Below are 25,701 nucleotides of genomic sequence, written 5' to 3' on the forward strand. Positions count from 1 at the left end.
ATTAGAAATGCAATACTAAGTAAGCACTACATCGTGGCAAGTTCCTTGGAAGCACTATGGGGAAAGAGGGAGTGTCATGGAAGAGCAGGATTAGATTCAAAGTGTCAGGGTGGGTAGGTAAATGAATAGATAAACTGTAGTACATTCGGACCACAGAATATTATTCAGTGCTTAAAACAAATGAGCAATCAAGCCATTAAATGACAGAAGGAACATAAATGCATATTAACTAAGTGAAAGGCACCACTCTGAAAATACTACATACTTAATATTGAAGGTATCCAAAGAAAAAGTCTCCCATGTTAAGGATAAACTGATCACAGACAAGAAAGATTACTAGTAGGGCACCTGCCAGTGTTAAGAAAATTTCTGTGCAACTAGGTAAACCTTGGTCGCTGGACTGGATATTTAATTCTTCTAGGTTCCTCCAATCCAACTTTCTTCCATAGAATTACTAAAAACGAGACTTGCTATGTTCTTAAAGCCCAAGCTCAAACTAACTGAATTTTAAGGGAAAAATCTCATGCCCAAAGGTTCACAAAACTGCCCAATGCTACAACCAGAGACATTAAAACTGTAAACTGAAATGAAAAGTTAACATCTCCATACTGTGGGCAGCTTTTCCCAAGATGATGGAACATAACTCCCCATCCTAATGACACTCTTGCCCCTCTTAATTCTTCCTTGTTTATGCCTACCTCTTTGATTTGGCAGGATAATTTCACAATCAGTAGATATTGTGGGTGACTTGACAGAATCTGACTTCATAAATCCTTTAGTCCACCCAGGGGTAATACTGGCAACATCCTCAGTAAACTTTTTGTTCAAATTGTACTAATGGTCTTTTTTAAAACAGAGTTAGCTCTCTCTGCTTTAATTCAAGCCAGTCATGGAATGCTAAGTAATAGGATTGCTGTGTACCAGCTAAACAAAGAGATGTCTGTGCTTTTGCTCATAGTACATGCTGTACCTGGATACATTCCTTTGGGGAATTTATATACACAAAATAAGAAAATAGCCCACATGGTATAATAGGTCTCACCTAATTCCTCATGATCATTTGATTTATTCAACTGGTTGCCTTTAAGCCTAGGTTCATGGCTCAAAACTATTATGCTGAGATTGTTACTTTGTATTTTCTTTTTTTTTTTTTTTTAAGAACTTTATACCTGTTTCTTGTCAAATTTGCATAGAAATGCAACTCCTAACAGAATAATGCTCTCCCAGCACTTTGAGATGACAGCCAGTGCCTATGAAACAGACAGACTTGAACTTAACAGTGGACTCCAGGTAGACTTAGCCTGAGATCCACTCCCTCCAAACCTCTTTTGTTGTTCAAATGTGGCTAAAGGGTTTTGATGCTAATTCCTAGTTACCAGTGACTCCCTTCAACATGGGGGCAGACTGGCATCAAGAGATGTCAAAACCTAAATACAGGATGATTGATCAGTGATGCTTTTGAGAAAGACCTTGATCAAAAGGGGAAATGTGAAAGTTGTCAGATTCAAAATGGAGTCACTTGTATTAAAACCCTGACAAACGGACCCAGGAAACGCCATGAAGGGTAAGGGTTCTCATGTACATATGGTTGATAACAAGAACTATCAAAAGACTACAAAAATTTACAGCCTGCACAAAGGCCACCACAACCTTAAACACAACACACACACACATACACACATACTTCTGCAACGACATCTGCCTAGCAACTGCCTATCTAACTTATGGACTGACACCACCCTTACCATGCTTGTTATTGTTAAAACAAAGAGTGAGGTTTATATTTATTTATTTATTTTTTTTTTTTTTGAGATGGAGTCTCACTTCGTCACCAGGCTGGAGTGCAGTGACGCAATCTCGGCTCACTGCAACCTCCACCTCCTGGGTTCAAGTGATTCTCCTGCCTCAGCCTCCCGAGTAGCTGGGACTACAGGCGTGTGCCACCATGCCCAATTAATTTTTATATTTTTCAAAGAGACGGTTTCACTGTATTGGCCAGGACGGTCTTGATCTCTTGACCTCGTGATCCACCCGCCTCAGCCTCCCAAAGTGCTGGGATTACAGGCGTGAGCCACCACCACTCCCAGCCTTCCACTGTACTTTCATAGTTACCTGTTCTTTCCTCATGCCCTGTGAAGAGGTGCCTTCCATCATGATTTTAAGTTTCCTGAGGGCTCCCCAGCCATGTGGAACTGAGTCAATTAAACCTCTTTTCTTTTTTACCCAGTCTCAGATATTTACTTAAAACAATGTGAGAACAGACTAATACACCTGTCAAAACACCAAGCCTGAAAAACCTAACCACTAATTTGCTCTCTGCCTTCTCCTGAGCAGCTGAACACTGTTAGAGTAAATCACACAATGCCTCATTATCCCAACTGTGATATGTGCTACAACAGCACGTAACAGGAGGACAAACCTTGTTTTCAGGTAGGGTCAAGGATTTTCCAAATTATTTTTGAACTTTTTAAGAAAACAATGACATTGACAACTGAGAGATAAGCCCTAAAATAAGTAGAGTGTGCCAGTCAAGGTACAAAATATCAGCAGGGTACAGGGTGGGCATTTGATATTTCCCTGCAACTGGAACAGTGTAAGTGGATGGAGCAGAGTAAAAAAAAAGATAGTTTGGGAAACAAGCGCCTAAGACATGAATCCCTGCTATAAGGGTGCTATTTAGTATAGGAGGTCAGATTTGGAAATAATGCAGCAACAGTAACAACTGATGTTGTAAGAAATATATGTCGCTGTCTGGGAAGGGTCTGGTATTGAAACCTATTTTAAAGTTAGTAAGATAGCCTGTTAACTGTTTTATGGCAGTAAACTTGGATTCCTGGGTGACAAAGAACTTTGTAATTTATGGCAAAAGCAGAAGCCAGAACTTCATGTTTATGCGTTTTCCATGTCCCCCAAGTCCCACTGGGATGGTGAAGATGGGCCTCCATGGATGTCTGCATGTGTAGTCAGTGGGTTACATCATAGGAGAGGAATACTGAGTTTGGGGGATTCACTACTTTTGTAGTTAAGTGGAAGCAAGCCTACTCTTTGGGAAGAATACTTCAGCTATGAAACTGATCATCCCAAACAACCCTGAAAAATGATCTAGGTAAAGAGCAGTTAGGACCTTACGTTCTTGGCAAACCCAGAATTTGCAGGTCCCATGACAAATGACCCCTCCCAAGAGTATGGTGGGTTCATGGGATGGAGTTTGGAGGAGTCTGGATAAATTATTCTTTAGGGCTTGAAGAAAGGCATCACTGAGGAAGTGATGTTTAAGCTGTATTTTCATCAAGCAGGCATGGAGAAAGAAGGGTATTTCAGCCTGAGCCCAGCCAAAACAGGTGTGGAAACATGATAAGGACTTTGTATGCTCAGAACTCTTACTAGCCTCTCATTATGACTAGAGTTTACAGTATCAGGTGTAGGGAATGTGGAAGATGGGTGGGGGAGCAGTGGCCTGCTGTGAGAGACCAGGTTAGAAAGAAAATAAACTCTCTTGTTTACCTTGCTGAAGAGTCTGAATGTTATGCAGGCAACGAGGGATCATTGAAGCTTCTTATTCTCATAGCAGAAGAATGCTATGACTGATCTGGTATATGTTTTAGAATGATCACCCTGGATTATCAGGTAAAAATGCTGTCTTAAACATAGTGTTCTACATTTGCTCCCTAAGACTCCCTGAAAATGACAGTAACAGGATTTTTAAAGTCATACACCCTTAAGGGTTAAAGAAAAGGAATAATGGAAATGAAATTCTGGAATCAATAGCAAAGGGCTCAGTTGACTTGAAAAAGCTGAATTCTAAACCCCCAGTGAGCAAAACCAACAAGCAATTCTATTTGTATCACAGAAGCCCCTAAAAAGCTCCAAAACTGGCTTCAGGAAGTAGAAGTGAAGAGGGTACCTAAAAGGACTGGAAGTTCATTTAGGAGAGTGTTATATCCTTTATGCCACCCCCAGCCCCCGCCTTATTCTGAAGTCTTTTTCTATTGTTCAGGAGTAAAACAGGGTCTCTGTAATGGAGGACATCAGGCACCTAAAACAAAAGAGAATTAAGTGAAAATTGTACTACATTCTGAGACACACCCCGGCCTCCATACCCCTCCTCTCCCACTTGATTTTCAACAAACGTCCCATGGGCTCAACAGCTTCCAATCAACTTTTAAATATACCCGCACTTACATATGAGCAGATAAGGACCACCAGACATCCTAGGAAAGCCTCTAATATGAAAGAGCACAAAATCAACAGAAGAAAGAAAAAGGAAACTTGAGGGAAATAGATACTGCAAGGGAAGAAAAACTTTAAAAAAGATATCATTAATATCAGAGAGTTGGATGATGATACTGGAATAATAAAACATCATTTTGGCAGCAATTTAGAGTCAATCAGAGGCAAACAAAACTGAAAACGTCTTAGGAAAAAGCTGACCAAGAAGACCTGAACTAAAGTAGCAGTAATGGCGATGAACATGACACTTAAAAAACGCAGGTTCTAGGCCCCTCACTAGAAAACTAGGGGATGAACCTCTGGGGATGGAGTCCAGGAATTTGGAATCTTCTAAAACATCACCACTGGCAATTCTGATGTAGCCAGCTGGGTGCTGGTCTCAAGACTGAGAACCAGAGGACATAGGGACTAATCGGATGTAGGAGGGTAAGAAAGTGGGAAGGTTGTTAACTGGCTGGCTGGGTGGAGGATGGTGTCATCCCAACATAGAAACATAGACAAGATACACTTTGCCCACTTCCAACCTAAATACATAAATAAGGCTATGTTAGTTTGAGTAGTCCATGGTAAATTTTGGAAAAGTATAGTTGGCATGTGGAGATATTTTTTGCTTAGATTAGTACCACAGTTTTCTTGTCACCAACAACTACGGCTGCAAGAGCGTCCAATGCTTTTTTCCCACGTACTGTTTTGATGCAGAGCTGTCTTCGCAGTCCCTCCCCCGGCTAAAACCCACCAAACAAAAAAATCACGATTACTCTGCCACCAGACAGTAGCTTTAAAACACCAATGTTATTGCCCTTGACGCTTATTGTAATAATTGACATGTCTCCAACTGTAACAATTCCCTTGGAAACAGAAAATTCTATTCAGGCATATAGTTTACAAGACTCCACCTCGGACCTGCTTTAATTTCTTTACAGGTCCTAGTAAATGCTCCTATCAAATTCCTTAGTTATCGTTTCAAGCTGCTTCCCAATTAAAATGTCAGCATCATGATGACAGGAACGTCGTTTGCAGGCGTCACTGCTGCAGCCATATCTCCAGCACGTTTCCAGAAAATGTCATTGGTTGAAAGCAATAACTCTCCTATTTCACAATTATTTCATCTCTCGTCACATCAACCCTAGGTGATGTTTTTATTCTCACCTTATGAACGAGAATACTGCTGCTCAAAATTCAAGAGTCTTGCCCAGAGTTTCTTGGGAAGTACGAAAGGGTTATGGCTCCAAACTGGTCAGCTCCAAAGTCCTTGCAAACCCTGTCCGAGACCATGCACGACCCCAAGGAGCGCCTGAGCAGATAACCAAAAGTGAAAAAGCCTGCAGAACTCTTGACTCAAGTTAGCGCCTCGGCTTCAGGAGAGGCAGCGCCAGAGGGACACAGCCTGCCCGGGGTCGCTCGCACTGACGTCACGTAGCGACGCGGAAGATTCACGTATGGGGCCTCGCTCTGGGATAGCTTTACTGCTTCTGGGAGCTGCTGCTTCGCTGTGAGAAGTATCCGTGACGAGCTATCCGGTAAAGGTCCGAATGAGATCAAACCTAATCCGCGAGACTTGCTAAGTGAGTCGCGGCAGGGCGCGGTGTCCGGCGGGGGTCTGTGTAAGGGAGGCGAAGTGCCGCTAGGCCTGAGCCTGCTTCCACACACATTTGCTCAGCTTCAGGACCACTGCCTGGCCTCGGATTTGATACATCGGGGTCTGGCGTGCTGGTGTGGTGCAGACTAACCCTGACCTGTGTGTACATTCCTGCGTCACTAGCCTCCGACCCTCCGCCCCTCCATTCAAATGGAAATAAGTGTGCTCCGCGCTCAGCTACCCCCTAGAGTGGTTTCGAAGAGCAATGAAGAAATGTTTAGGAAGCTATAAATTGCAGTTACTCGTTGCATACCATAAATTAAGAAGCAGGGGAATTGGGAAAATAAAGTTTCTAGATTATTTATCCATTTTTAAAACAGCCGGTGACCTAGGGAGAGGCCCCATAGCAATAGAATTTGTTGACACTCTTAAGATCTTTGTTGACTAAATAGCAGCTTCTACACTTGTAGCAAGTAAATTTATTCCTTTCGCATGTAAAATCTGCTTACCAGAGTTTGCTTTTTTTTCCTTTTTAAGGTCTCAAACATTTGGGCATTAATAAGTTTAGTATTCTCTACTGCAGATAACGTTATTTGTGATTCAATGAATGAAAATGAAAACCTGAGACAAGAATGGATTTTACCTTAAATCTCTGTAGCAACCACTGGGAAAATGGAAAGAAACATCTTAATTATCGTATAGATGTGTAGGTACCCTTCCGCACTACCTGTATGTTGCGAAATGAACTCATTCCTCATAATTTGAGCGCATGCTGCAGAAAGCCTCCCTTATATTTACATAATGATCATTGTCTGTCTGAGGAAAGCTTAAAATTGTATCTTGTGCATTAAAAAGAGCTAATATTTATAGAAATGCCTACTAAAAATAAATAATGTAAGTACTAAAGTTGCCTTATATGTTTAAACTGTATATTTAGAAATCACAGCATTTTCAAACTTAGGGGTCTTGGCAGTTATTGGTTCATTTTACTCTCTTTAGGATTTCTTTTTCCTAATTGGTGTTAATTAGTTGATATAAATGAAAATTTTGAATCAGGAAATCAATTCAAATAGGTGTGAACAAATTAAAAAAAAAAGAAAAGAAAAGAAAACTTGACTCGGCCGGGCGCAGTGGCTCCGCCTGTAATCCTAACATTTTGGGAGGCCAAGGTAGGTGGATCACTTAGGTCAGGAGTTCAAAACCAACCTGGCCAACATGGAGAAACCCTGTCTCTACTTAAAAAACAAAAACAAAAACAAAAATTAGTCGGACGTGGTAGCGCGCACTTGTAATCCCAGCTACTCAGGAGCTTGAGGTGGGAGAATCTCTTGAATCTGGGAGGCAGAGGTTGCAGTGAGCCGAGATCGCGCCACTGCATTCCAGCCTGGGGAACAGAGCGAGACTGTCTCAAAAAACAAACAAAAACTTTAATGAAGTAGGCTACTCGGTAAGTCTTATTTGCTTTAAAATATGGAAAATAGAGTTCAGAGAGGGAAAAAAATAACCTTTACCTTTAAGGAAACACTGAATTTTTTTTTACCATTGATCTCGAGTGTTTCTTTCTTGAAATACTGTTTCAAATCTTTTAATATAATCTGCATTAAGAAACCCAGAGAACATTGCATTGATATACTGCTTTATTGAGTTGTAATATTATATTTTCAGTCTAAGTGAACTTATTGGCAATTTAAAAATAAACTATACAGTATGAAGAGTTTACTTCTTGACAATTATACAAGTATGACTTCTGTAAAATATTAGTAGTATAGTAATAAGCACTGTTATTATATATAGTTGTCTAGAACCGAATAAATAGGAGTAGGGTTTTTTGCTTTCTTCTGTCAAAGATTGATTTTGCTTTCATCTGAGTTTAGCTCCTACTGGAATTTAAAAGCAAAGTTTATTTACATTAGTCATTTTATTTTATTTTTATTTCATTTACTTATTTATTTATTTTGAGATGGGGTCTTGCCCTGTCACCCAGGCTGGAGTGCAGTGGCGCCATCTTGGCTCACTGCAACCTCTGCCTCCTGGGTTCAAGTGATTCGCCTGCCTCACCCTCCAGAGTAGCTGGGATTACAGGTGCATGCCACCTTGCCCGGCTAATTTTTGTATTTTTAGTAGAGACAGGGTTTCACCATGTTGGCCAGGCTGATCTTGAACTCCTGACCTCAAGTGGTCCACCCACCTCGGCCTCCCAAAGTGCTGGGATTACAGGCGTGAGCCACTGCACCCGGCCACGTTAGTAATTTTAAAGTCACCATACAAGATTTTGACTATCTTAACAAATCTGTAACAGTTACTGAAGGAAAGTAAAAAAAATTAAGTGTGGGGTCCTTTAAATTTGATTGTATTGATTAATTTTTTATATATTTCATATTTACATTGTGGTCCGTTGAGAGAGAAGTCTCCATTTTTACCTTCTTCATTTTCATCTGTGTATACCACTGCCCTCCCAAATTTTTTTGATGCTCTGACCCAGCATAGGTTGATGTATCAAGTTAATTTTCAACTTCATTGTCCTCAGTAAAGTTACCATAGACATTTCATAAGTTCAGAGATTCTTCATTTATATATCTTTGATATAATTATTTTTGTGAGATATTATTATAGAGAAGTTTCTCCCTGTCCCTCCACCGAGCTCTCTAAAACGCCTTCTCCCCCTAACACTTCTGTATATACACAGGGTTCTGTGCTACAAATTGATGTTTAGATAAACGTCAGTGAAATGACTCTTCAGGAATTGGTGCATAAGGCTGCCTCCTGTTATATGGACAGAGTAGCTGTATGTTTTGATGAATGCAACAACCAGCTTCCAGTTTACTACACCTACAAGACTGTGGTTGATGCTGCTTCTGAATTATCAAATTTTCTGCTGTTACACTGTGACTTTCAAGGAATTCGGGAAATTGGTCTCTACTGCCAACCTGGGATAGACTTACCCTCTTGGATTTTAGGGTAATATTTTTTAGAACTGTAAATTTGATGTTACTCCAAGCTAATGTAAATTTTTAATAGAGTATATTGCAAGTTACTGTTCTGTTTACTATTGGACTTTTCTGTATTGTTTGGTCAATTGTAGAGAGGCTAAAGAAGTTTGCATTTCCCCTAGTATTATTTTTATATTATTTAAATTAATTATTCTGAGCTTATTTAGGAAAGACTAGAAGCTTTCACTAATAGAACATTTAAGTATCTCCAAAATATAAGGGCTTCATTAATCTGTTAAAGGAAAACAATTATAACAATTTATAACACTTTGTTGTTAGATAAAAGAAAACAGGATTTCACAGATAACATGACTATGTTTTTTGTCTGCAACTGAAATTTTAGGCATTAAGGTATTCAATAAATCAGTAAATTAGAGTTTTGGATAATAGTTGATGTAGATTGAAATATGAACCCATTGGAAGACACTGTTCCAACAAATATTTGCAAAATGTTCAATCATTTAAATTGTTCTAGAGTATTATCCTCATATAGTGATTTCTATTCTAGAACTCTGCGGTAAGTATAAACTGCCAAAGAAATAGTTTATTCATTCTATAATATGTGTCTTAGTAAATTAATTATGTAAGTATAAAGCAAAAGATGTTCAAAAATTTACTTTTGGCCAGGCACAGTGGCTCACACCTGTAAATCCCAGCACTTTGAGAGGCTAAGGCTAGAGTATTATTTAAGGCCAGGAGTTCGAGACCACCCTGGTGACTTCACAAGACCCCATCTCTATAAAACAAATAAACAAAAACAACAAAAACAAAAATTTACTTTCACTCAATTATTGACAAAATTTATTGAGAATTTACTATGTGCAAAGATCTAGTGTCCTTAAAGTATACCTGAAACTACTTAAAATGCTTAACTTTAAAAAAATCTTGTATTTCTCTATATTAAGTGATAAGAATTTAACATAGTAAATACTCAGGATTTTCATTAAGAAAAGATAAAATGACAGTATTTATTTATTTATTTATTTTTGAGATGAAGTTTCACTCTTACTGCCCAGTCTGGAGTGCAACGGCGTGATCTCAGCTCACCGCAACCTCCGCCTCCCGGGTTCAAGCAATTCTCCTGCTTCAGCCTCCCAAGTAGCTGGGATTACAGACGCCCGGCTGATTTTGTATTTTTAGTAGAGACAGGGTTTCTCCATGTTGGTCAGGCTGCTCTCAAACTCCCGACCTCAGGTGATTCACCCGCCGCAACCTCCCAAAGTGCTGAGATTACAGGCGTGAGCCACCGCGCCCGGCTAAAATGACAGCGTTTATTACCAACTGTGTGTCAATGAAAACATTGGAAATTTCTCATCAGCAATAAAGTGCTCCGGAAACCATTTTTATGCTGCTACAAAAAATAAATAAAGTGCATAGAGAAATAGAAATGCTTAAACAAATACTAAATCAACAGACATTCTATGCTGACTGTGTACTTTTTTCTTTAGAATTCTCCAAGTCCCAGCTGCTTATGTACCTATCGAGCCAGATTCACCACCGTCATTATCAACTCATTTTATGAAAAAATGTAATCTAAAGTATATCCTTGTTGAAAAAAAACAAATTAATGTAAGTCTGGATGTTTCAATTGTTTTTTGCCTGTATTACATTTATCTTTCAATTGAAACATTCCTTCCTTCTCCCATCTGGATTCCTAAGTCTGCTAAATGTGGCAAGGTTTCTCAGTCTTTTCACTATGACATTTTTAGGGTTGAGTAGTTGTTGTGAGGAGTGTTCCGTATATTATAGGATATTTAGCAATATCTTTGACCTCCACTCGCTAGACCTCAGTAGCACCTCCCAGTCATAACAACCAAAAATCTCCAGACATTGCCAATTGTCCCCCGGAGGAGCTCTCCACCCCTCACACTCCATTGTGAGCCACTATTCTGTGGTATGAACAGATCTGTTAGCCTTCTAATAATATATTATGCATTGTTTTGAATTTCTCTTTCCAAAGGATTTCCTATACTGCAAAATTTTATAATACTTGGAACTTTCATATTTATGGCAATTACATTGGTCAGCAACACTGAAGAATTATAACTAAGCTTGCATTTTGAAAAAGAGACTGGTACTTAGAAGAGATCTTTCCAGAAAACTAAATTTATTGTTTTTTTATTTTTAAATGATTGCCAACCAAAGATATAACCAAGAAACTCTGTTTTTGGGGCAAGAATTGGTGTTATATCTTCAGCAAGATGCAGCCCATGCTTCATTGTTTATTTATTATTTATAAAATATTATTTTACTAAAGGGGAAGAACATTATAAAAATATATTCAATTTAGCCTGTTTTTGCCCATTTTCTCTATGAGCCAGTTTGTATTGGGGTAACTTAAATGCATTCCCCACTTTCACCCCCCACCAACTCTGTGTGTGTGTGTGTGTGTGTATAAGAAGTGTCAAGAACTTGAGATATATGGGGGACTTTCTAGAGACTCAAAGGGTTTTTTTTTTTTTTTGAGCCAGAGTCTCACTCTGTTACCCAGGCTGAAGTGCAATGGGCAGTGGTGCGATCTCAGCTCACTGCAGCCTCTGCCTCCCAGGTTCAAGCGGTTCTTGTGCCTCAGCCGCCCAAGTAGCTGGAATTACAGGTGCATGCCACCACACCCGGCTAATTTTTGTATATGTATTTTTAAGTAGAGACAAGGTTTCGCCATGTTGGCCAGGCTGGTCTTGAACTCCTGACCTCAAGTGATCTGCCTGCCCCGACCTCCCAAAATGCTAGGATTACAGGCATGAGCCACCACACCTGGTCTGGTTAATAAATATTTTAAAAATAAATATTTATTAGTGTGTAGCCGTAGTTTCCTCTGCTCCTCAAATTGGTTATTGCATTGTTCATAAGTAAGCAAAACTGAAATGGGGATGTGATGTTTATTTTTCTTAGCAATCTTCGTGAAAACTTTATAAAAGGTGGCTGAGTATCAGTATTAATTGTCAATATCAAGGTATTCTTTATGACCAGTAGGAGCTGGACACAGCAAAACCCAAAAAGGAGTTGGGCATAGCAAAACCTTGCTTCCTATCCCATGATTTTGATGATGGTGTAAGTGTTCTTCCTTCATTTAACACAGGAACAATCAGTAAGTATTTTTAAGCATCTACTATATGAATGCCCAGCATCCACTAAAGCAGTAGTTCTCAATTGGGGACAATTGGCAATGTCTAGACATATTTTTTATTGTAATGATGGAAGTGGGGTGCTACTGGCATCTGGTGGGTAGAGGCCAGCGATACTGCTAAAAATACTACAGTATATAAGACAGCACTCCACAAAGAATTATCTGGTCCAAAATATCAGTAGTGTTGAAGTTGAGAAACCTTGCACTAGGGACAGGATGATTGGGAGGGCATTAGATATAAGCCTTCCAGCTTTTTATAATGTAGTTGGAGAGAAAAGTTAATACTTCTGAACCTATATAACATCTACATAGTGTGATAATTGTCCTAAGTGAAGTAAACGTAACCTAGTAGTTATAGTAGAATTTTAATGGGGAGGGATGGTTTTGAGCTAGATCTGAAGAGTATGTAGGGCTTTAATTTTTTAAATATTACAGGCCACACCACATCCCCTACCCAATACATACACACATTAAACACACAAAGAAAACACTGTAGGCTTCTGGGTTGTGACCTTTTTCTCATTATTTATGTTGATTTATTTAATGTGAAAACTTAGATGATATTTCATTAAGCTGTTGTCAACCTAAACAGATATATTCAAAGAAACGTTACTTTCAACATGTACAAATTCAGTTTAGCATCTCTTCATCCAAACTCACTTCTGGATTAATTCATCTCCATCCACCAAATCACCTGGGCCAGAAACCCAACAATTTTCTTAGACTCAGTCTATATCCAGAAAGTCACCATGTCTTATTTATTCTTTGCTCATAGACCCTTTCTAACCACTCCTCTTGTAACAGAATAGTAGTTCAGGACCATATAGTATATCTGAATTACTGCAAAAGACTCATTAAATGGTTCTCACTTAGCAGAATCTCATTCATTATTCTGTCCTTGATAGAGTCTAATCTATGCTATTGCCACTTTCAATTGGATCCTGTCACTTACAGGTTAAGATCTAAACTCCTTAGTGCTGAGTGTACACGGTTATTAAGGTTTTGCATCTCATCTCCTATCAACAACGCACCTCACCTTTTCCCTCTCCCCCACCCCGTTCTTTACCTTAATTGGAATGCTTAATGTTCACATACCAGCTTTCCCAGGTTAGATCCTCAATGTTAGCTGTTTGCCCGGAGTGCCCATTTTTATTATTTGGAGAATAGCTACTTATAACAAATATTACCCATGAAGCAATCTCTGACCTTCTAGGCAGAGTTCGGCATTCTCTGTTCCCATTAACATTTCAAGCCTGCTTTATTATCATACACATTGCATTATAATTGCTTTTATATGTCTGGTGTTTTTGAAAATAAGTTAGTAAGGACAGCACTTTGCTCTTGGAGATTTATTTATCTTTTTACCCCTGGGTATATAGCAAGTATTCCCCCCACTCCCTAAAAAAGTCATGTTGAATGAGTAAATGAATACAGTTGGCCCTCTGTATCCAGAGGTTTCCCATCCGAGGATTCATCCAACTGCAGACTGAAAATATTTGGGGCCCACGCCTATAATCCCAGCACTTTAGGAGACTGAGGCAGGAGATCATTTGAGGCCAGGAGTTTGAGACCAGATTGGGTAACATAGTGAGACTTCGTCTCTGCTAAAAATAAAAAGCTAGCTGGGTGTGGTGGTGCACACCTGTAGTTCCAGCTACTCAAGAGGCTGAGGTGGGAAGATCGCCTGAGCCCAGCTGTTCGAAGTTGCAGTCAGTTAAGATTACACTGCTGCGGTCGGGCATGGTGGCTCACGCCTGTAATCCCAGCATTTTGGGAGGCCAAAGCGGGCGGATATGAGGTCAAGAGATCAAGACCATCCTGGCTAACACGGTGAAACCCCGTCTCTACTAAAAAAAATACAAAAAAATTAGCCGGGCGTGGTGGCGGGTGCCTGTAGTCCCAGCTACTTGGGAGGCTGAGGCAGGAGAATGGTGTGAACCTGGGAGGCAGAATTTGCAGTGAGCTGAGATTGCGCCACTGCACTCCAGCCTGGACGACAGAGTGAGACTCCGTCTCAAAAAAAAATAAAAATAAAAAAATAAAGATTATACCACTGCACTCCAGCCTGGGCAACAGAGTGAGACCCTGTCTCAAGAAAAAAAAAAAAGAAAATATTCAGGAAAAAAAAAAACCCAATGCAACAGTAAAAACTAATACAGATTTAAAAATATAGCAACTATTTACATAGCATTAATTAGCATAGTTTTGTATTAGTTATAAATAATCTAGAGATGATTTAAAGTACATGGGAGGATGTGCATGGGTTATATGCAAATACAGCACCATTTTATATAAGGGACTTGAGCATCTTCAGATTTTGGTATCTGAGATGATCCTAGAACCATTCCCCCAAGGATACTGAGGGATGACTGTATTTCATATTACTTCTATATAAAGAAGAATATCTTTTAACATACTAATACTGTAAACTTTGTCCTCCGTTTCACACAGAAATTTAAATCTTTTCATGAAACATTATTGAACTATGATACATTTACAGTGGAACATAATGACCTAGTGCTCTTCAGACTTCACTGGAAAAATACTGAGGTGAACTTGATGCTAAATGATGGAAAAGAGAAATATGAAAAAGAAAAAATAAAAATCAGCGTAAGTTCTGAGCATGTCAATGAAGAAAAAGCAGAAGAACACATGGATCTGAGGCTAAAGCATTGCTTAGCCTATGTTCTACATACATCAGGGACTACAGGGATACCGAAGATTGTCAGAGTGCCTCATAAGTGTATAGTACCAAATATCCAGCATTTTCAGTAAGTTCTATTCTTTGACTCTTTCTTAGAACCTATATTTTAGGCCAGGATTATGCCTGTAATCCCAGCACTTTGGGAGGCTGAGGCGGGTGGATCACTTGAGGTCAGGAGTTCAAGATCAGCCTGGCCAACATGGTGAAAGCTGTCTCTACTAAAAAAATACAAAAATCAGCCAGGCGTGTTGGTGGGTGCCTGTAATACCAGGTACTGGAGAGGCTGAGGCAGGAGAATTGCTTGAACCCAGGAGGTGGAGGTTGCAGTGAGCTGAGACTATGCCACTGCACTCCAGCCTGAGTGACAGAGTGAGACTGTCTCAAAAACAGAACAAAACAAAAAACCTTGTATTTTAAAGGGAAAAAATAATTTTAAAACGTTTGGTTTTATAACTCTTGTTCCTAAATTAATAGTCCTAAGAAGTAAATTGAGTCTTTTTTGTTTCAGCTGTATCTGAACTTTAGTTCTCTGCAGACTAGGCCCTTCACCTATTTCATCCAAGCCTAGGGCCAGACACGGAACAAACAAATGATATGATTAGAAGCTTTGCATCTTAATTATTAATAAAAAGGGAGAAAGGGTTTTCCTAGCAGAGATACTAGCAGAGTTATATGAGAATGAAGGAGTTTGTCCTACTAGAATCTCAGAGCATGGCTGAGGAAACAGTGAAAAATCAGGAGCCTGGTATGCGCTGTTGAAGGCTGAACTTAATCCAGTAGATGATGGGGAACTATTAAAAGATTCTCATTTTATTAAGTTCACTCTTGTAGTAGTATTGTGGAGTTTGACTTGCTGATGTGGTCAAGAGATTAGAAATCTCCAAAGTTGACATTCTTAATTTGCCAAGAAAGAGAGGAGGAAGTGAACCTTAGGGGTGTGGTCCTAGAAAATCAAAGGAGGAAACAAATAGAAACCTCATGAAACATGTACGTAATTTTATGTCATTTTAAGTTTTACGTAATTTCAAATGCTTAAGTAACATTCTAAAGTAAAATGGAATGAATGAAAAGAGAAGAAAAAAGAATCAAGTGAAGTTAATTTTAACAATGTATTTTATTTAATTTAGTATACTCCAAAACATTACTTCAATATATAATCAATATAAAAATTACTAGTAAGGTATTTTGCATTTTTTATGCTAATCATCTTCAAAATCTGGCATATATTTTATACTTACACATCTTAACGTGGACTAGCCACATTCTTAGTGCTCAGTGGACCTATGGTATTGGATGGCACATGCAGGCCTGGAAAGAAGAAAATGGTTAAATGCTGGTAGAGAAAGATGTCTGTTGTAATTGACAATATAGTCTTTAGTGATTTCTTAATCCCCAGGATTGGAGATAGATTACATTAGGCTGGAGATAAGAGAATAGGAGATAACGAAATAGAAGTAACAAAAGTCAAATGTTATTTTCTAGAAACTGGTTTTAATGGAAAAGAAGGAATTCTGGGATGGACACAGGTGTTTTGTCTTTAAGATGGGAGAGGTTGGCTGGGTTCAGTGGCTCATGCCTGTAATCCCACACTTTGGGAGGCTAAGGCAGGAGGATCGCTTGAGCCCAGGAGTTCAAAACCAGCCTGGGTAACATAGTGGGACTCTGTCTTTAAGAAACATTAAAAATAATTAGCTGGGCCTGGTGGTCTGTGCGTATAATCCTAGCAGCTCGGGAGGTTGAAGTGGAAGGATTGATTTAGCCCAGGAGGTCAAGACTTCAGTGATCCATTATTGCACCACTGCACTCCAGCCTGGGTGACAGAGCGAGACTCAATCTTAAAAAAAAAAAAAAAAAAAGATGAGCAGTTTAGAGGCTGAGGGTAGGGAATTGGTAGAAAGGGTTGGTTTGAATAATGAAGTAGTAGTAGGAGTATTAACAAAGGAGTAAGATACATTTAGATGGGAGGGAATGGCATTATTTAAAATACTGAGTAGAATACCTCTTTTTTTGGTACCCTCAAAAAGATTAGGACAGTAAAGTACATACATTTCTTGGTGTTAGAGGAAGCCAGTAGGTTTTAACTTTTGTATGAAGCAGAAGGCCAAGTCATACCTAAGAGTGTGGGAGGTGAGGTGGGGATGTGGATGTAGGGAACTTGAAGAAAATGAAGCAGATAAGGAATCTAGGGGAGGTGGAGAGACAGCCGACTAAGAGGCACTGGCCCAGCAGTGGTAAGAATGGCCTGTGAAATGGGAGCAAACATTTGCTTAATGAGGGTTGAAGGGTTGATTTATGACTCAATTATACAAATTTCTTGATACCTATTTTGTGCTTCAACTTCATTCAATTGGTTTGCCTGTTAGAAATCCTTTTTTGGTTTGCTTTTAGGTTCTTAAGTGAGGTGGTAAATAATTAGATTCTAAAGAGATGAAATGTTAAAGTAGTCAATTTAAAAATTAAAACAGTAATGTTAAATTTTCTATTTTAGACTTAGATCACTAAGCTAGGGAGTACTAAATTTCAGACACATATTAGAACAATCTTATCTCTGTTGCTGGCTCCCCAAATATTACCAGAATAACCTATTAATAAGATAGTGCTAGCTGGGCATGGTGGCACAAGTCTGTAGTCTTAGCTACTCCAGTGGCCGAAGCAGGAAGATTGCTGAGCCTAGGAGTTTAAGGCTGCAGTGAACTGTGATTGAACTTGGGCAGCTGCAAGACTCTGCACTCCAGCTTGGGTGACAGAGCAAGACTCTGTCTTAAAAAAAAAGACAAAGCTGAGTTTTCTTGCATATGTTGGTAAAAGGCAGCACTACCTCCAGAGAGAATGATAGCTCCAGAAAGGGAAGGACTAGGTTTCCTTTATTGAAATTTTGACATCTAATTTAGATAGATATTTCAAATCAGGGGATTAATTTTAAGGCTTGGATAAGGATAACTATTTTTTAAACATTTAAAAATTAGTTGATTTGTTTGACTTTGCATAAGGTACTTAACCTCCATGAACTTCAGTTTTCTCCATTTTAAAATGGGGGTGGAGAGCTTTTCCTCTGCCATCTGTGATGCAGTATCTAGGGGACTGAGAATTAAACTGACAAAAGACAGATTAAGAAAAAAAGTTTATTCCTATGCATATAGCAGTTTACAAAAGAAATGGAATTGCATTTTATTAAGTTCATTTAAATGTATTTGTAAATTTATTTGTTCATAGGAAGAACAAATAAATTGTTTTGGAAAGACAAATGGGTTTTCAGGAAAATAAACAGGAGATAAGAAAGTTTGTGATAATACTTGGGTATGCAGGTGCAGTGGTCTTTCTATCTTCTTCATGGCCATAACAGTCTTCAGAGAGGGGATTTATGGTAGGTTTACCCTTGGTCTTCCTGGGAGTAAAAACCACTCTGAAGAAGAAGTTTATGACAGCCTCATTTCATAGGCTGATAAGGGAAGCTCCAAGAAGGTTTCTGCATTTGTTGAATCTCAAATGTCCTTTTTTTTTTCTTTTTTGAGACAGAGTCTCATTCTGTCACCCAGGCTGGAATGCAGCAGTGTAGTCTCTGCTCACTGCAACTTCTGCCTCCCAGGTTCAAGCTATTCTTCTGCCTCAGCCCCCCACTACAGGTGCACGCCACCATGCCTGGCTAATTTTTGTAGTTTTAGTAGAGACGGGGTTTCACCATCTTGGCCAGGCTGGTCTTGAACTCCTGACCTCAAGTGTCTGCCCGCCTTGGCCTCCCAAAGTGCTGGGATTACAAGTGTGAGCCACCGCGCCCAGCCTCAAATGTCTTTACCTTAAAATAATCTTCATACCAACTTGGGTTCTAAGTTAAGTTCTCACATAATCATATCTGCCTCATATGGTGGTTGGGAAAATGAGGAACAATATATTAGATACCCAGCCTAAGCTTCACAAGTAATATGTTTAAATGTTTGTTGCATTCCACCTTTTTTCTTCCTTTAAAATCTGTCTCTTCTTTTTTTTCAACTTTTCTTATATTGAATGCATCTTAAGCTGCTTTCTTGAAGTGAACTACATGGAGCATGCATCCTCTATGCATGCGTAACCTTGCCCATTTTTGTTCATTGAATTGAAAAACTAAAAATATTCTCAGAATTTAAGCTTTGTTGAAAGCTTGTTAGAAAGTTTGCTCTCCCCTGAATACTTAAGTAGGAAGCTAGACAATCTATGTGAAGAATACTTCCTCTAAAACTTGAAGTTTGAGGGTAGCCTTTGTTGGGCTCAGAAAATGATACCCTAACGTGTGGCACTTTGGCATGCTGAGTACTTTGAACTGAAGGACATTGGAAGGACTTCAGAAGTAAAGTCTCTTTCTGACCTTTTCCTGCCCTTCTTTCTCTTGCTTCCCTTTCTCCCCAAGGCAGGCCATAGTAACTGAACCCCTCTCTCTCAAAGACAGTCATAAAACCTAGAGGCCAGGCGCGGTGGCTCACACCTGTAATCCCAGTACTTTGGGAGGCTGAGGCGGGTGGATCATTTGAGGTCAGGAGTTCGAGACCGGCCTGATCAACATGGTTGAAACCCAGTCTCTACTAAAAATTCAAAAAAATTAGCCAGGTGTAGTGGTGCATGCCTGTAGTCCCAGCTACTCGGGAAGCTGAGGCAGGAGAATCGCTCGAACTCGGGAGGCAGAGGTTGCAGTGAGCCAAGATCACGCCACTGCACTCCAGCTTGTGTGATGGAGCGAGACTTTTCTCAAAAAAAAAAACTAGAAATATAGAAATATTACTCTAACCTTTATATGTAAGAGCTGGCTGTAAAGAAATTGCTCTTACTTGTCTGAAAGTAGAACATAAGACTCATTCCAGAAAGGGTCCTGCCCTATACATGGGAGGAAGAAATGCCACACAGAGAGGCCAGCAATTTAAAAGGACAGGCCTTGCTGGATTTTCCCACTCAGTTTATTACTCATTCCCTTTTTGTGGAATCACATTTCTACACAGCTGTCCACTCTATTGAATCTAAGCATTAAAATGGACACTTTTCCCTTGGGTCTTTGGGTCTTCATTCTGAAGCCTCCCATGTTTCATAAAACTTTGATTAAATTTGTCATGCTTTTCTGTTGTTAAACTGTCTTTTGTTTATAAGAGTGTTGGCTGTGAGCCTTATGATGGGGAGGAAAGGTATCACAGCCTTTCGGCCCCTACACGTTTAACATACAATGAGTTTTTATTTTACCTGAGACACCATATACATAGTTATAATTTTTAAAATGTTTATACCATATTTGAAGCTTTTTTGAAATTAAGATGCTTTTAGATGTAGTGGTGTTTGTGTGTTCAAATTAAAATAGTGTCAGGCTCAACAATGACTATCCATGCTCTATAAGATCCTAACCACATATATTCTTATTCTGCTTTTTGTTCAGATACTGAAAGAAAATGCCAAATAGAAAGGGGAGTTGGAAGTCTCTATTAAGCATCATTGAATAAGTATGACAGAATAAGAATTCTGCCAGAGGAGCAGAACCAGGAGTTAGATCAGGGATTGATTATAAGAAATTGGTTTACACAGTTGTGGGGGCTGGCTAAGCAAGTCTAAAGTCCATGGGGATCAGTTAGGAAGGGGTGATCACAAGCAGGCTGGAATCCCGTGGCCATGAGACTGTCCCAGGTGAAATCAGATTGGGAAGAAGGGCGATTAATTGCAGACCCAGCTGCTGTTTGGGCCTCTTCATCAGAGAAGGCCTAAAACTTCTTCTAAAGGCCTTCCAAGTAAATCCAGCCAACCCTGGATAATCTCCCTTTTGATTAAGTAAATCAGCTGATTAGGGACTACAGGGTTTGATTGAATAACTGCTTGAAGAAGGCGTGTGTGCTGCTAAGCAGCAGCCTCCCTTCTGTTGTTAAGCTCTCAAGAGAATATCCCTTGTCTCCTTCCCTAACAGGAAACACACTAGAGAGGAAATTCCGGGGACAGTAGTTCAATCAAACCAAGTTGACACATCAAAAGTCATCACAGATGATAAAATGTCTGGTAAAACATGGATATTGCTTTAAATAGCTGTTAATTCTTTTATAAAGAAGATTTCCTGAATTTTGATAGCACCATTTTGGCTAATTTAAGAGAGAAGAATAAAATCTGGCCAACATTCAGAAACTTGATCATCATAAACACATGAATACTTTTTTAGGATATGTGCTTACTGAATGTTTGACATTTTTCATAACTGCATTCTGTTTTGCCTTAGGGTACTTTTTGACATCACACAAGAAGATGTTTTGTTTCTGGCTTCACCTCTGACCTTTGATCCTTCTGTTGTGGAAATATTTCTTGCTCTATCAAGTGGTGCCTCTCTGCTTATTGTACCAACTTCCATCAAGTTGCTCCCATCAAAATTAGCCAGCGTTCTCTTTTCCCATCATAGAGTGACTGTTTTGCAGGTACATTTTAGTAGCAATGAACGTTTTATCATTTTTCAATATTTTAAGTGTTTTAGAGAATATTTTGTATTCCTGTAGTTCTTTACAATGGATTAATATAATCTGGTTAGATTATCAAGGCTGTCTCCTCAGGATGTGACTTTTTTTTTGTTTATTTGAAAATGAAAAAAGATAAGTGAATTCTGCCTAGAAAATTCCTTTATTATGTATTTTGTGCATACTATAACAACTAGAGGACCTTGATTTTGACTCAGATTTGTTGGATTTGAGAAGGATAGGCTGCCTCTTCTGTCTTAAAATCTATGTATGTTGTGTTTCTCATGAAAAGCTAGTATAAGTAAATTAAATTATAATCGAGTTAGGAATATAGATTTTCTTATTTTTACATCAGTGTACTTTACATTAACCTACAGAAACAAGTATTTTTGAAATTTGGCCTTTTAAAATGTTATTTAAATTTGTATCTGACTGGTGATTAGGTCATGCAGGTACACAAGTATATGACTGGTACACAAGCCTTGAGTTACTACATTGTAAGTAGCTAATGGTACTAGAGAATTAGCAATTTTATATGCATAGCATAATATGTAGATATCTTAATTAAATATTTAACTGCTGTGAGCCTCAGGTTTTATCTGTAAATGGAAATAATACCCATCTCAAATAGAATTAAATGAGACAGTGTAGCGTAGTTCCTGATTGTGGGTGTGAGTCCATTCAGGCTGCTGTAACAAAATACCATAAACTGGGTAGCTTATAAACAACAGACATTTATTTCTTATACTTCTGGAGGTGGGAAGTCCAAGATTAAGTCATCAGGAGATTTGATCTCTCACAAGGGGCCCACTCGCTGATTCATTAGACTGCAGTCTTTTCACTAGGTCCTCACTTGATGGAAAGGGTTTTATAAGGGCACTAATCTCATTCATGAGGTCTCTGCCTGCATGACCTAATCACTTCACAAAGGCCCTACCTCCTAATACCATTGCCTTGAGCATTAGAATTTCTTTTCTTTTCTTTTGTTTTTTCTTTTCTTTTCTTTCTTTTTTTCTCTCTTTCTGTCCCTCTCTCTCTCTTTCTTTTGACAGAGTCTTGCTGTGTTGCCCAGGCTGCAGTGAAGTGGTGTGATCTTGGCTCACTCTGCCTCCTGGGTTCAGGCGATTCTTGTGCCTCAGTCTGCTGAGTAGCTGGGATTACAGGCACCCGCCACCACACCGGGCTAATTTTTGTATTTTTGGTAGAGACAGGGTTTCACCATGTTGGCCAGGCCGATCTCACTCCTGGCCTCAAGGGATCCTTCTGCCTCAGCCTCCAAAGTTCTGGGATTACAGGCGTGAACCACTGTACCTGGCCTGAGAGTTAGGATTTCAACATACAAATTTGAGGGGGAGACACAAACATTCAGACCGTAGTGTGTTATATTCGTATACCTGTGTGCATATGTGCATGTTAATTATTAGTTTCCATTGTCTGTTTTTATTTTAATTGAGACAGTCTCACTCTTGTCACCCAGCCTGGAGTACAGTGGTATGACCTTGGCTCACTGCAATGTCTGTCTCCCGGGCTCAAGAGATTCTTGTGCCTTGGCCTCCCGAGTAGCTGGGATTATAAGGCGTGTACCACCACGCCCAGCTAATTTTTGTATTTTTAATAGAGACAGCATTTTGTGATGATGGCCAGGCTGGTCTCGAACTCCTGGCCTCCTGGTCTCGAACTCCTCAATCTGCCCGCCTTGGACTTCCAAAGTCCTGGGATTACAGGTGTGAGCCACCACGCCTACCTTCCACTTTCTATTTTGATAAACTAAAATTATCAGGTTTTTATCCAGGGTAACGAGAATTGAGAAGATATTAAATTTCTGCTACAAAAACAAAATTTGATACTTTGAACTTCTTTAAGGCAATGTGTTTTTCATCCTAATTCATGTATATATATATGAACTGAGTACAGCAGTGTGGCTTGTTGGGTGTGAGGGGATATAAATTCTCATCTGTTAGAGAGTCATTCTATGACTTCTGTGGATCTGGGTAAGATTTTACTATAACGGTTTTATTTACCTGTAAAACTCAAAGAGCATATTTCTCAGGGAATGTTTGCAAAGTTCCTTGATAGATTTGATTGATAGTTACTAAAAGGGAAGGAGACTTTCCTTCTATGTCAGGTCAATGAATTCTACCTCTTTAAATCTCATCCCCTTGTTTGATGTTTTAGCACAATCTCAGATAAATTTACTTTAGCAGTTGTTTTTAACCTTTTTGGGATCAAATTTTTCTGAGAAACTGATAGAAACTTACTGTTTTCCAAGAACATGACAAATTTTGCATATAGTTTCATGGTGATTTTATTTATCTCACAATAGTTATTGGGAATGTCATCATCAGATCACATTTGACTTGGTTTGAGTAAAGAGGAGAGGTATAGAAGCTGACAGGCTGTCCTTTCCTTTGTGTAAGGCACATGCCTTTTCTTATTCTGAATTTTAGCTGTGTTGTCAGGGTTCATCTTTTCTTTTTCTTTTTTTTGGGGGGGGTTTATATTTACATTTATTACTTTTTTTTATTGAAGTTTTAGGGTACATGTGTACAACGTACAGGTTTGTTACACATGTATACATGTGCCATCCATGTTGGTGTGCTGCACCCATCAACTCGTCATTTAGCATTAGATATCTCTCCTAATGCTATCCCTCCCCCCTCCCCCCTCCCCCCACCCCATAAAAGTCCCCGGTGTGTAATGTTCCCCTACCTGTGTCCATGTGTTCTCACTGTTCAATTCCCACCCATGAGTGAGAACATGCGGTGTTTTTTTTGTCCTTGCGATAGTTTGCTGAGAATGATGGTTTCCAGCTTCATCCATGTCCCTACAAAGGACATGAACTCATCCTTTTTTATGGCTGCATAGTATTCCATGGTGTATATGTGCCACATTTTCTTAATCCAGTCTATCATTGTTGGACATTTGGGTTGGTTCCAAGTCTTTGCTATTGTGAATAGTGCCGCAATAAACATATGTGTGCATGCGTCTTTATAGCAGCATGATTTATAATCCTTTGGGTATATACCCAGTAATGGGATGGCTGGGTCAAATGGAATTTCTAGTTCTAGATCCCTGAGGAATCACCACACTGACTTCCACAATGGTTGAACTAGTTTACAGTCCCACCAACAGTGTAAAAGTGTTCCTATTTCTCCACATCCTCTCCAGCACCTGTTGTTTCCTGGCTTTTTAATGATTGCCATTCTAACTGGTGTGAGATGGTATCTCATTGTGGTTTTGATTTGCATTTCTCTGATGGCCAGTGATGATGTGCATTTTTTCATGTGTTTTTTGGCTGCATAAATGTCTTCTTTTGAGAAGTGTCTGTTCATATCCTTTGCCCACTTTTTGATGGGGTTGTTTGTTTTTTTCTTGTAAATTTATTTGAGTTCATTGTAGATTCTGAATATGAGCCCTTTGTCAGATGAGTAGGTTGCAAAAATGTTCTCCCATTCTGTAGGCTGCCTGTTCACTCTGATGGTAGTTTATTTTGCTGTGCAGAAGCTCTTCAGTTTAATTAGATCCCATTTGTCAATTTTGGCTTTTGTTGCCATTGCTTTTGGTATTTTAGACATGAAGTCCTTGCCCATGCCTACGTCCTGAATGGTAATGCCTAGGTTTTCTTCTAGGGTTTTTATGGTTTTAGGTCTAACATTTAAGTCTTTAATCCATCTTGAATTAATTTTTGTATAAGGTGTAAGGAAGGGATCCAGTTTCAGCTTTCTACATATGGCTAGCCAGTTTTCCCAGCACCATTTATTAAATAGGGAATCCTTTCCCCATTGCTTGTTTTTGTCAGGTTTGTCAAAGATCAGATAGTTGTAGATATGTGGCATTATTTCTGAGGGCTCTGTTCTGTTCCATTGATCTATATCTCTGTTTTGGTACCAGTACCATGCTGTTTTGGTTGCTGTATCCTTGTAGTATAGTTTGAAGTCAGGTAGTGTGATGCCTCCAGCTTTGTTCTTTTGGCTTAGGATTGACTTGGCGATGCAAGCTCTTTTTTGGTTCCATATGAACTTTAAAGTAGTTTTTTCCAATTCTGTGAAGAAAGTCATTGGTAGCTTGATGGGGATGGCATTGAATCTATAAATTACCTTGGGCAGTATGGCCATTTTCTTTTTTTTTTTTTTTTTTTTTTTTTGAGACAGAGTCTCGCTCTGTCACCCAGGCTGGAGTGCAGTGGCGAGATCTCGGCTCACTGCAAGCTCCGCCTCCCGGGTTCACGCCATTCTCCTGCCTCAGCCTCTCCGAGTAGCTGGGACTACAGGTGCCCACCACCACGCCCGGCTAATTTTTTTTTTTATTTTTAGTAGAGATGGGATTTCACTGTGGTCTCGATCTCTTGACCTCGTGATCCGCCCGCCTCGGCCTCCCAAAGTCCTGGGATTACAAGCATGAGCCACCGCGCCCGGCCAATATGGCCATTTTCATGATATTGATTCTTCCTACCCATGAGCATGGAATGTTCTTCCTTTTGTTTGTATCCTCTTTTATTTCATTGAGCAGTGGTTTGTAGTTCTCCTTGAAGAGGTCCTTCACATCCCTTGTAAGTTGGATTCTTAGGTATTTTATTCTCTTTGAAGCAATTGTGAATGGGAGTTCACTCATGATTTGGCTCTCTGTTTGTC

The 25,701-nt window shown here is 39.4% G+C and overlaps 1 protein-coding gene across 16 annotated transcripts in view; it reads left to right on the forward strand.

Annotated features, from left to right (window-relative positions):
* The first annotated feature begins 1,984 nt into the window (after positions 1-1,984).
* AASDH (aminoadipate-semialdehyde dehydrogenase) overlaps positions 1,985-25,701 on the forward strand; it is a 52,449-nt gene continuing 28,732 nt past the window's right edge. For 2 of the 16 annotated variants that reach the window (XM_054484685.2, XM_063664531.1), the window contains exons 1-5: positions 5,656-5,795; positions 8,496-8,767; positions 10,248-10,368; positions 14,378-14,697; positions 20,842-21,034. In XM_054484685.2, coding sequence (XP_054340660.1) covers positions 8,538-8,767; positions 10,248-10,368; positions 14,378-14,697; positions 20,842-21,034 — 864 coding nt within the window. In that variant the 5' untranslated portion in view covers positions 5,656-5,795; positions 8,496-8,537. Of the gene's footprint in view, positions 5,796-6,346; positions 6,516-7,238; positions 7,257-8,495; positions 8,768-10,247; positions 10,369-14,377; positions 14,698-20,841; positions 21,035-25,701 lie in introns of those variants that run through there. The other 14 variants (XM_054484678.2, XM_054484689.2, XM_054484682.2 and 11 more) reach the window with 14 other exon arrangements.

Source organism: Pongo pygmaeus, chromosome 3, assembly GCF_028885625.2.
Source record: "Pongo pygmaeus isolate AG05252 chromosome 3, NHGRI_mPonPyg2-v2.0_pri, whole genome shotgun sequence".
Classification (NCBI taxonomy): Eukaryota; Metazoa; Chordata; class Mammalia; order Primates; family Hominidae; genus Pongo; species Pongo pygmaeus.